Source organism: Seriola aureovittata, chromosome 8, assembly GCF_021018895.1.
Source record: "Seriola aureovittata isolate HTS-2021-v1 ecotype China chromosome 8, ASM2101889v1, whole genome shotgun sequence".
In the NCBI taxonomy this organism is placed as follows: domain Eukaryota; kingdom Metazoa; phylum Chordata; class Actinopteri; order Carangiformes; family Carangidae; genus Seriola; species Seriola aureovittata.
In genome coordinates, this window is record NC_079371.1 from 12583027 (window position 1) to 12596354 (window position 13328).

The following is a 13328-nucleotide window of genomic DNA, read 5'->3' on the forward strand; positions in this document are numbered from 1 at the left end:
TCCTTTTCAGAATAAAAGCCTCCTCTCTGCGGGCCTAAATACTGGCAGAGCTTTACTAACAGTGGTCTGATGCAGTTGTATACAAAAGTTTCAAAGAAGTAAATACAACCGCTGAAGGAAACAGACACAAAAAGCTTCCCCAAACGTTGTATTGTGCACTGCCCTTGTTAAATTAATAATAATTAATATAAATTAATAATTGTGTTAATGCGCAAATTACTTAATGGACACCCCTGCTGTTGCCTGTTAAGCAGTCTTGTTATATTTCATTTCTCTGTTTTGTTGACAAGTTGCTCATTAGTGCTAGACACTATAGTAAACTGAACATAAAAAATATTACTTGGTACATGTAGTCCTATAATATTATTATAGATTTAAGAAATACTTTCTCAAAGTATTCATTCAGCCAACAGTAATATTTTTCTTATAATGCTAATAAAATTTTATTATCGCAGCCGGGTGTGGTTACAAGTGCAACAGTCTTGACACAGAGGCTGGTGAAACAATAATTTTCAACCTGTTACTCAACAAAATTAAAAATCTAAATTTAGAGTGCAGATATCAAGGTATGATTCATGTTTTTGTGTATTCTGGTTTTCCTCGCAGAACAGTTGATGCCTGGATAAGTACTCCCAAAATTATATACAATTATTTTGACACTAAAAAAGTTTAGGTTGGTCTGATATGTAAAGGCCATAATCTAATCTAAAGATTATAATCTGGAACGGAAGGTGTAAGTATTGGCCTGCATCTTTTGACAAGTGATAATCAAAACACTTGTTTTAATTGCAGTAGAATTGAAGTTTCGCATGCAATATTTCAATATACTGAAAGTCTATGTTCATTAAACATCCATGACTTCAACTGTAAATCTTAGGTTAAGTCGTCAAAATATCAGGTCATACAAAAGGTAAAAGGTAGATCTCTCTTTAAAGGTGACACAAAAAGATAATAAACAACAAAACTCACAACAAGAGGATCACAATTATGTGTTTTATTAAAGGTCAAACAGAAATCGCAGAACTCATCATAGGCACAGTAACTTACTCTTAATAGCGATACACTGCAAAATAAATTGGCATGTAGCACAGCAGCACATACAAGCACCACAAGCAGAAAACAGAGTGAAGCGATAGGTGACTAAGAAACAACAGTCACTTTCAAGTCTGTCCTAGAGTGTCAGAGAGAGTTTTTCATATGGCTTAGTCCTGAACAGTCTTTGGCCCTCATCACCTTCCACAGGTTGCCACTCAATCTGCGACTGTACCCAATGTCATAACGACTCACCAACAGAAGATTTTAAATAAAGGGATAAGTTTTATACACACTCTACACGTGTGCTGTTTTAAGTCAATTCACATGTAGAATGTATAAAGTAAACTACATTTTGCATGATAAAGGCACAATCACAACTGAACTGTTTTGAAATAATGGTAACAATAAATCCATTTCAGGGGTGCCTCTGTGGCTCACCTGGTAGAGTGCCACGTAGGCTTAGTCCTAACCACAGCGGCCATGGGTTCGAGTCCAACCCACAGCTGTTTGCTGCATGTCATCCCCCCTGGCCTTCCTGTCTCACTGTCATGTGACTATTACAAAAAATAACTTAAAAAAAAACAACAAAACAAAAAATCCATTTCAAAACAAAATTGCAATCTTTTCCTATCACCCTTATTGTTGACTGAATACCCACAGCATGTTCAGACAACTTCACATGTACTTTTTCCCATCTGTACATTGACACTGCAGTGATTATGGGAGCTGGTGAGTCACAGTAGAGAAGCTTTGGTGAGTTTTGGGTACACGTCGTACAGAGATCCATCTCTGTGAACATACACTTTAAAGTCAATATTCAACAGTCGGAGGGCTGTGAACCGATTCACCAGGATGACTCAGTCAGTCCACCACTAGGACAAGTGCCATGGCAACAAAATTGCTGGCTTTGAGAGCAATTGAAGAGCATCAAATGTCCAAATCTGCAGGAACACAGTTGCGTAAGGATGTTGCTGCTGCTGCAAGAATAACATTGGAAAACCAGGTTGTTTGCAATTTTGACTAAAATCCTGAGGAGAATTCAGATTTATTGTTGTTTTGGATAATGACAACAAGGGAGCAAAGAATAACTCATTCCACAAAATGACAGAAATTAAAGTGAATTTAAAACTTTCTGAAAACATCTTACATCTATGTCCCTCTAAAGTCTGATTTTTATATCTGCTCCTCTTTTTTTCCTGGCTGTTTTGCAGCCTTCAGGTGGAGCTACCCTGTGCTTTTGGTGCATTACTGGAGAGAGGAATGCACCTGCATTTGTGTAATCATGATGAGCATATAATGACAAGGTTAGTACTGGTTTATTACATATATTCCAGACTGACTATTTCTTCAAATCCACCTCTATTCCTAGATGTCAGGCTCAGATATTATTGAACCAAAAATGCCGCTGTAAATAAACTCAAAAAGCTTTTTTAAAGCAAACTATTGGTATGGTTTACAGCAAGGCAATGTCATGCTTGGGGAAGAACAGGGCTCTAGCAAAACAAACAAACAAAAGAACAGATCCCTCAAAGCGATCTTTTTATACTGTAATAAAATGATAGACATATCATTAACAATACATTGATTTGATTTTTAATCAACTCTTTTATCTATATTTATTCAAAATAAATTTTGAGTATTTTGACATAGTTATGTACATAAGTGCAAACAAGGTGAACGTCACACATTCATATACACCTCAGTAAGGATCGACATCACCCAGCACAGCTGGGCAGGAAGAGACTTCTGGACCACATTCTTGGCCAAAACAGAAAGAGAACTCACTAATGAAACCTCAAACCTCCATACAGAGACAACTGAGCGAAGCCTTCCAGTCTGCAGGCAGGAGGTGAACCGTGAGCATTGCTGACTAGTTTGACTTTATATAAAAAAAGATGAAGATCTTTCAATTAGTCCAAAAGCCTCTTTACCTCCCTGACAGATAGGTGTTTGCTTTAAAAGCCAAAGTCCATTCTTATTTCTCAAAAACACCATGTACAAGAACAAAAAATAATTAAGGTCAAATAAACAAAACAAAATAAACACCTGATCTCCCCTAAGGACCTTTGGATATTACAAGGATTTAAGTTTTCCATACAAAATATTTAATCATGTCGCAATAACAAGACAAACTAATTAGACATTCCCTTCTTGAATAAGTTAGTGTTGTATGTTATTTCAATTAATGTGAAAAAATTCACAATTAGGATAATAGAAAGGTAGCCATGTTGTCATTTTGTTGCCATAGCAACAGCAACTATTACCAATGACTCCATCATTGTATACAAATGATTTTCATATTATATCTTTTTTTCTTGTTGGTCTACACAAACTATTAACTATATATAAATGAGTTTTTTTTTTTTTCATGCTGTTTTTTTTTTTTAAGTCAGATTTAAAAAAAAAAAAAAAAAAAAGCTTAACTTACCATTAATACATGTCATGTTCATACACAGCTATCACATCTTTATACAGTGATCGTGAGATAAGGCCCTTTTTTTGTGCCCCGGAAAAAGTATGTTCAGGACTTAATTAAATGTCCACATGCTAAAGGATCTGATCACTGGACACAATGATCAGAGCATTTTGCATATAGGGAAATAAAATACAAAAGAATGAGAAAGGGAAAGAGGTAAAACGTAATTTTTCTCGTGCCACACTGCAGATCCCCTAACTAACACACTCTTGTGCATCAATACATACGTCTACGTGTACTTTAAAGTTCAAATGCCCTCAAGAGGCACCATTTTTTAATCAAGTATTCTGTTTTTTTTCAGCTGGACAGCAGTTAGTAAAGGCATAATGATGTGATGGGGGGAAGAAATGAAGGCTTGAGGGAGGGGTTTTCTTGGCTGGACAAACCTAGTCTTCCAAAGCTGTAAAATTTAGACAAATTGTCTGGACATTCTAATTATCAATTTCATCAAGCAGGAGAGGAACATTACCATTCAAATTCTTCAGAGACTTGTATGTAGCTGCTAAACACACTGAAAAACAGAGGTAAAGGAGAAGTGTATTTCTGTAACAAAAAGTACATTGCTGTACGACACCAGGCATATAACAGGCTACATACTGTTTGATACACATGTAGATAAAAAGTAAATGATAGTTTAAATAAATACTTCAGCTATTTTTTTTTAATTTTATTTTATTTTTTTTAGAAAATACACATATTCATTTGTTTTTGAGGGTTAGATGAGAAGATTGAAATCACTCTCATGTCTGTATGGTATTATGAAGCTCGAACCATGAAGACTAGACACAAGGGAAATAAGGGAGGGGAATAATATTATGTTGGCCAATAAGTAGCAAGAAACTGCATTACAGAAATGGGTTTAAAGTCATTTAGAGACCGTGTAAAAATTACATAGTTTGTCCACTAGAGAGCGTTGACAAGTTGATTTTGTAACTGTAAATGTCGCATATATATGAATCTTGGTCACAATTCTTGCAAGATTGTTTAGGTCTTAAAAAATTACTATTGGCCTATTTGCTCATTATCCAACCACCCAGGACTTAAGTCTCTAGCTATAGTGCTGGTTGCCTGGCAACCTTACTGTGACAACAAGATTCCGGAATGTCACTGCTCCTGGCTCTTGTGCTGGTTGCCTGGCAACCTCACTGTGACAACAAGATTTCCAGAATGTCATTGCGCCTAGCTGTTGTTCACCAAGTAGTAGATCTGACTGAAACTACAAATTGTTTTTACATATCTGTTTCTGTACTGATGAAAAACAAAAACAAAAAAGAAACAAGACACGATGTGTTAATTATTGAGTTTCAGAGTTAGACAAATCCAGGCTAGCTACCTCCCCCTGCCTCTAGTTTTTGTGTTAAGCTAATTGGCTTTATATTTAACACACAAACATGAGAGCAATATTCGACTTCTCATACGACTTCAAAAGACAGCGAATAAGCATACTGTTTCTTTAAGGGACACATTTATACCAATTCAGCTGAAGTGTTGTTTCCAACTTCCCCTTGAACACAGATGTGTTAATGGGTGGGAAGCCAGTAAGGGATTACATCCCTGTTGCAATACTAGAAACTCCTACTGGATGGTCTTACTTAACTGTTACTTTTGTATGCAGTCTCTAAGACCAACAGTGGGAGTTAGCAGAAACAATTTTCTCAATTTTGCCCAATGATTATATCATTGTTCGGTGCATTTTGGGCACTTTGGGTACTTTCAAAGGTTGGGGTACAAAAACTGACTAGCAAGAAAGGGTACTGTAATGTACCTGTAGGGTGTACATTTGTACTTCAAAAAGTACAATTCAGCTATACCTTTTCTGAGAGTGAAAGATATTTCTAAAAGTAGTCACACCACCCACTGACATTAAATATAAATCTATATAACAATACACATACTTTAATATGTCTTAACACAGTATCAGCATGGTACCTGTGTGACCTCAGAATTAGTCTATATATAGTGAATCATTACATTTCAACATGCCTGTCTTTTAGAGGGGCATGTATAGAGTTTTTGCATTAGATACATTCACGACACAATGACATTATTTAAAATGAATAATGTTCAGTGGGAAATGTTGTAATATCTGCAGCATTTACAACTAACCAAATATGTGATTCATTGTCTCTTTCAACACACTTAACTATGCACACAACTCACTGATTTATTTACTTTACATAAACAATAAGACAGCACAGCTGTCTCAGAGAAGAAACTAGTACAGATATGATTTACTATTATAATAATGTACCAAATAACACATCTATCTTTGAGCACTGGTCTGTTCTTACAGTGTATTGACAGCTGTGGTTTGAGGAGACTTGAAAGAGGCACATTTGAATTTGGATAAAAGTTATTTCAGCCCAATTTCCAAAGCTGTTACGTTCAATTTTACACGCCTACAGAGCAATTCCTTAAAGACATTTGAAAACCAGGAATCCAACTGATTTGTAATTTTTTTTACCAACAGACATCAAACGGGTGATTTATTCCTCCATCTCCTGACTTTGCCACAACTCAGTTCTGGTTATAACAACTGTCGCTGCAATATTTAGAGTCTGACGACTTTTGACAAAAAGGACACATCAGTAGAAAAGACGACACATTTTAAAGTCAGACAGGACATTTTCAAGTTCTAAGCTTTCTCCCTGAAGAGCCATAAAACATAAAAATCTTGTGCCACTCATTCAATCCAAGATTCTCCACTAATGGAGAAAATTACACGAACTGCCTTTTTAAAATACATATCTGCATTTAAGAGGGAGACATTTATTAGGAGGAGTTATTCAGGTATTGCATTAAATGGGGAAGCTCCTTGCATATACCACCACTTGGCACACACAGACTTTAGGCACAACATCAGGAAACAAATCCAGCTTCCATCTCTGACATCAGGTGTAAAAGTTTAACAAGTGCCAATGATAAAAGTCTGTACTCTTAGATCCAAACCTCACAAATATCATTTTGTCTTGATTTCAGCTAAGTTGGACACAGGAAATCTGGGTTTGTGACTGAGGCCAGGACTCATTGTTGTAATAGGAGGTCAACATGACTGCGCTGGTAGATTGTCATTTTTTTAACACCATGTTTGGCTATGAAATCATGGTGAAAACGGGACGAACAAACCTTCCTTTTCAGTCAATAGACAATTACCCAGCGCAGGCAAGAATCACTGATTAGATGTCATGATGAAGATACTTCACTCAAATTCAACAGTTTCAATCACTTGAGCTGAGCCTTCACACAGAGAACTCACCTGCTTTAAGGCAGTTTGTGTCTTAAATCCAGAAATTAAGAGCCACATTAAGAAAAATCTCAGCCTCTTTAGTACAGAAACAATTGTATCCTAATTTTATGTCATTCTTTCCATTTTTTGGGTGGTTGTATTAAAAGTAAGTAATGAGAAAAGTAATGTCTCATTTGCTGCTATTATTATAGTAAGTACCAGATACTGACTTGGACACCGGGGGACAAAAAACTGTTTCAACTGTTTTCCTTAACATTTATGAAACAATATAAAGTTGTGATCACTGTAATTACTAGATTTTCTTACAATAGGAACTATAGGCTAATACACAGTATTTTTGTAACAACAGATATGGCCTGTAATTGCAAATAACAACATCTTTCTATGTATGCTGTTAAATGTTTTGAAATATTTTGGGAAACTAAGTCTCCTCTGCAGCCGAGCTGATAAATCAAAGGCACAAACAAATTAACAACAACTCAATGGCGTTTCATCAGGCAAGATGAGACTGAGAACAAACTGAATGGTATACATGGTACAGCACGAATGTTACATTTGTAGCCATCTTGAAACGTAAACATGACATGATATGAAACACTCTTTCATTTTGACAACACGTAATGTTTGTAGACCAGTGGCAGGTCCGCAAGTGCCACTTAAATGGTCTGAATTTCCAGAATTAACTTTTCAGAGTTTCTGACTTTGGAACAGTCAAATGTTTTGGGTCGCCGCATATGATGGCTCCAACCCATAAAGGGCTTTTAGTCCCAAATCTGTATGTGTGCATTTGTGTGTGTGTTTGTATGCATATGTATGCTGCACTTTTAAGGTGTGGGCATGTATGGCTGTAAGAACGAGGGAGCTCTATTGCTCAGCCTGATCAAGTCAGTATGCATCAGGATGGCTGCTTTAAAGCAACGGTAATACGTCCAGGCTTGTATTGCGTGAACCATCGCAGCTTTCCTACTTTCATAATATCGTATAAGAAGTTTCACATTGCCACTCAGTCAGTGTGCACTGTAGGTGAGGCACATGTTTGCTGCATTCAGAAAGATGACCGCCCTGGTACTGCGCATGTTTCAGGGGCTTTAACTGGGGTTTCGGGAAAGGCTTACTGAGTTTAGCGCCACTGGAGCCGCCACCAGCACTTTAGGGATGGGACAGAAATGAGTTTCCATGGGAACGCACTGAAGCTCCACTGGATCAGAAGTCAGAAGCTCCGAGGGATCTACTGGAAGCGAGAGAGAGGGCGGAGAGAGAGGAGGAATGATGATTTCAAACGGACACAAACATCTTTTAATAACCTTCAGTAGATTATTCTATAAGCTAAAGTTAGTGTTAAAAATATTTATTAAGTAAAGCCAGTATTTTTCAGATTTTAACAATTCAGCTTAAACATGACAATATTCATTTTTAAAAATTACGACAGGTCATGGATAAGTACTGAATAAGTGTTGTCATCATTGTTCGACTGAAGCAGCAAGCAACCAACATTTTGAGCTATTTTGTACCGAACTTTAAAGAAATGTCAGATTATTAGGATTCAGATACTTTCTTTATTCTGGGTGCAAAATCATCAGACCTTAATTGGACAGAAAAAATTCTGAAATATTTTTTGCACTGAAACTGGATTAGAGGTTGTAGTAAGCACATAAAAATCCTTATTTCCTGTGGTTCTCAGGTCATTTGCAGGAAGTGAACATAAGTGCGCATTGTAAAATAATGTGTGAACAGAAATACTGGCAGAACCAAAATGATGCTCATGTTTCCTGTGATATATCATGGAGCTTGGCCAGTGTTTAAGTCTGTGGAAGTTGTCATAATGAACAAAAATGAACAGCAGAAAATGTTGTCTTCTAGATGGTGGAAAAAACTGTGTGTTCAGAAACCAAGACAGTGAAAAGAGACAAGCACAAACTAGATAAACCACTGGAATGTTGTGTGGCAGCAGGTATGTTTACAGGTTTTTCTTTCTGAACAAGTTTTATATTTTCCACTTTTGAAGCTTTTGATTATACTCAAATCTTTGATAATGAAAACTAATATTGGAAAACTAATATATGTAATAACAACCAGTAGTCGGTGACATTAATAATTCATAAAGTATTTTACTGTAAAAAACTACGGTTACATTATGATTATTTTATATCAGCTTTAATAACCAATAACCAATCACAATCATTCTCCGACTAAACTGTTTCACAAAAAAATAGCAGGTGTTTCTTTTGGATTCTTGCATCTCATTTAGGAATGAATGAATAAGATGAAGTGAACGGTCAAAGGCATTTGTTGCTGGAGGAAAGTAATATCTGCTATTTTGAAAAAAACTCCAATAAATACTGCAGTGAACAGACTATTACAAAGTAACTCAGATGCTAAATTCTCTTGCTGTTTGTAAATCACCATGAAATGATAAAGACCGTATGTAGAGGGAAATTCACTGAAACAGGAGGAGAGTCATCGTATTATTGTTACAGCAGGGTTGCCACACCACATACTGTATGTCCATAGATGACTTAGAGCAACAATGAACACAGGGACAGACAGTGAGTAATGATATGGTTCAACACCAAACTAAGGCATTCAGATGAAAACAGTCACTTATCTTAAGATTCCACTCAAAATAAATTCTGTTTTCATTTGCTCACATCAGTGAAGACAGATGAAATGTGAACATAATACATGTGACGCTACGAGCAGGCGTTTCTTTAAACTGATGAAAAGGACTCAGAACCTACAGAGCTAAAATAAAAGAGAACTGAAATGAAAGAGCAAACCTGATTCGAGGCGGCAGATTCAGCGAAAGGAACATTGGTGACTGGGGTCGAGGCCGACGAAACAGTGGAGGTGGTGGCACCGTGCATCATGGGAACTTTTATTCAGGCGAGTCAGACGAAAGACAGAGGACGAGGATGTGGGCGGGAAGGAGGGGGGAACAGGAATGATATGGTTACCATGGCAAAATGCGTAGGATCAAAAGTCATGGCACAAGTCAAGTGATATTGCCAGGATGAATTTGAACAAGTATCACGACACATGCAAACAAAATAAGAGATAAAAGAAAATTACATATTTAATTAGCCAACCAGTTACAAAACAAAACAAAAAATTGTCCACTAACAAATGGTAGGTAAACAAACAAGGCAATACACAGTCATACAATCTAATCAGACTGGAGTATCTGATAATTGTATTCAATGGACAGAGCATGTGTATGGAGGGAGCAAATGATCCATAAGAGAACAAAAGCTTTTTCAATAATGTCACAGGTATAGTGTGACACTAGTTTATCTCTTCTTTAGAAATCGTCCTGTAACTCGATAATCATAATATCGATTGAAATCTGCAGATGAAATGTAACTTATTTTCATTGATAATTTTGTGATTGTGCAAGATTCAGTGACTGGCTTTGCAAGATAAATTTTAACATCTCACTCTCACTTTGCATGTCCTGTGGTGAAGGTGCTGTGGACAAAGACAACACTAATACATTAATTGCACTATAAGATATTTGTATAATTTTATACTGGTGTGATCTGATCTTATCAGCATCTTTAATTACTATCCAAATCAGACAGGTAAAACATACATACCAAACATAACACGAGGGAAAATATTTCTCAAAACCTTCGATAAAAGGATGTGATATTTAACATTTATTTTGTCAGAGTCATATCAGCAATATTATCATTCCCATCAAGAAGAACCGATTGTTAATATTATGAGACAACCATCTGTACAGGTTTTGCTATAATTTTGTTGTGTTTGGATATGAACAATTATAGTCACACTGAATCCAACCTGTCAGAAATTGTCTGATTGTTTACAGGTGCATTACCTCCAGCAACTAGACTGGTGTGACCCAGTAGACCTTGGTGAATTGAAGGAATATTAAACATTAAGTATGGGTTAAATGTACTGTGTCTTGACATTTTTCAGACATGGGACAAACTTGCTGACCTGCTGCCACTTGAACATGTTAAAGATGTGTGAGTATTCGGACAGACCTTTAATATCTGTTAAGCTTGTGAACACCCACACATCTGCTTTCACTTATGTTGGCTAATTAGACCTCTTCTCAGGACTGTGTGAGCCTGTACACTGTGCTTCATAGTCATCTCACTCACACCTGCTGGTTCTGTTGTACCTGTTGGTACATACATTATCATTTATTAGTACATAGAGTTTGGAGACATCACATTATTCCCAATCCCAGCACAGCGCCACCCAATTTATGCCTGACAAGAGGCCTAATCAAGCAGATGATTGTGTGGGTGTGCAGAGGCTTTAGGCATGTGTGTTTACCAGGTGGGAAGGATCTAATGAAAAGTTGCTTTTAGTTGCATTATGGGAAATGTAGGATCTAGTTTGTTAGTGTGTTCAGTGTGAGATCCCTATAAGGAACTAAAAGTCATGATATTTCAACCTCTGCTACTTCAGTTGTGTCCTTTTTAATTTCTTGTGAGTCCTTCAACATTACGGAAGTGCAGTTCTAATGAACTGGAGGACTAAACCTTTAAATTCCCAACTGGACCAAAGGAAAGAAATGTTTTTTCCCACAGCAGCACAAGGCAGCCTGGAAACTTATTTCACTAACAGCAACAAACACATGAAAACATTTTTTTCTTCATTCTGTCCCCTGAGTTTCTCCATTTACTGACCCTGAAATTATTTTCAAAATGCTGTATATTACGGTCATAATATCAGCATGCAGCAGTGGTAAATGCGCTATGGATGGAGAATACAAAGTCATGAAGTGCATAAAGAGTGGTCATACACACACTCAGATACACACGTGACAACATCTTCAGGAAAACCTTCATGATTACATCCATAAGATTTGTGACTGCAGTTAAGATCTGCATCGCCACAAATGACACTGTCTTCCTTTTCTATGTGTGTGTGAGTGTGTGTGGGGGGTAGATTCTTAATTCTAATAGATCTTGAATATTTCAGTATAATATATTTGTAATGAGTCTAAAAACTAGCTTTATTTTCATCACACACAGCTATAATAAAAACTGGGAAACACTGCTCTACACACGCTCTATTCAGACCTGTTTATCTTAGATTTTGGGAAGTTAAAGGGGGCTGGTACAGGTGTTGTCTAGACAGGGATAACCTACAGGGGGTCCCCTCACCACTGAATCCAGGTACTGACAGGAAGCGGCTGGGGTTTTGCCTGAAGCTGCTCCACTCCCTCCTTTCCCAGCAGCCTTCCGCCGGCAGCGGGGCCGGGGTTTTCATAAGCCCTACAAGAGACGGGAGGAAGGCTTACAGCAAGAGCATCGACTTCTGGCCCTTGTCCTGCTACCCTGAACTACCTGAGCTGGCTACACCTGCACACACACATATAGGGCACACACACATGCACACACATGCACACTCACCACGCATGCTCGCACAGAGTTGAAATTAATTAATGAACTGCTAACACAAAACACGACTCATTAAACAAATCATGTTAATGCAACTGCAGATGGACAGACATGATGACATACGGACAAGATGCGATGAAAAAAACAGTCTGAATGCTCCAAAATGGATGATTATAATATTGTCTCCGCAGATGATACAGTAACGGTTGTACGTTCTCCCGAAGCCTGAATGAACATCTATATTGATAACCTTCACAGAGCTCAGGTGTCTGAGCTCATTATCTGAAAATTTCATGTACTTCATACAGCTGCAGACCGACTACTGTTTTTTTTCCAAAACTCGATGGTGTAAAAATCAACATAAAGAAACTCTGTGTTTGTTAGAGAGAGTTAAACCATCACAGCGAACATTTAGTCACCTTCACTCACTCTCCTTTACTCCCCATCACAGTAACATTATTACACATAATGTAGTTGTGAGCAAGGACTGCTTTTAAAACTCCTCGTTGCTGGTTTGTTGAAAAGACCTCTGACAAAAAAGACATGACAGCAAACACCAACTTTTCCCAGGAAAGAAACTACCACATCTGCATCTGCATTTTAATGCCATGTCATTTTCTGAGCTTCAGATTCTTTTCAGCAGCAAAATTTAAATTTTTACTGTCAGAACTTCTTTGTATGCATAGGAGAGAGTTTTAAAGATATTATCTATCCTTGTAGGGCGCCCTATTGGCGTAATTGTTTAAGACACTGACAATGTAACTGCAATGTCACTGGTTCTGGGTCACCTTTCTTACCAAGGCCCTTTTCCGATGATTGCCGACTCTGGCCAGGTAGCCTGCTATAGGAAGAGTCCTGGTTGTTCCAAGAGAAATGGGAGACACTTGAGCTGAATTTCAAGTGTCTGAAAACTTATGTCAATGTGATATATCAGTTTTCCTTTTTGATAAATTTTCGCTTTGTCATTATGGGGTATTGAGTGGAGATTGATGAGAGAAAAAAATGCATTTTTTTTTATTTTAAAGGCTGCAACATAACAAAATGTGAAAAAATTGAAGGGGTCTGAACACTTTCTGAATGCACTGTACTATGACTTGTTGGCAATACTGCAAAACATACATGATTTGTAGTTAATTGGCTCAGACATACTATCCAGTTCAACCATGTTGTCGTCCAGTTAATCAATCATTCA

At 37.2% G+C, this 13328-nt stretch overlaps 1 protein-coding gene across 8 annotated transcripts in view; it reads right to left on the reverse strand.

The window, feature by feature from the left end:
- Positions 1-979: 979 nt before the first annotated feature.
- The window catches only part of mbnl3 (muscleblind-like splicing regulator 3), a 33106-nt gene continuing 20757 nt past the window's right edge, over positions 980-13328 (reverse strand). For 3 of the 8 annotated variants that reach the window (XM_056382919.1, XM_056382921.1, XM_056382920.1), the window contains 3 exons: positions 11900-12010; positions 9536-9630; positions 980-7986 (listed from right to left, as the gene is read on the reverse strand). In XM_056382919.1, the coding sequence (XP_056238894.1) occupies positions 7969-7986; positions 9536-9630; positions 11900-12010 (224 nt within the window). In that variant the 3' untranslated portion in view covers positions 980-7968. Of the gene's footprint in view, positions 7990-9535; positions 9631-11899; positions 12011-13328 lie in introns of all 8 variants that reach the window. The other 5 variants (XM_056382922.1, XM_056382925.1, XM_056382926.1 and 2 more) reach the window with 5 other exon arrangements.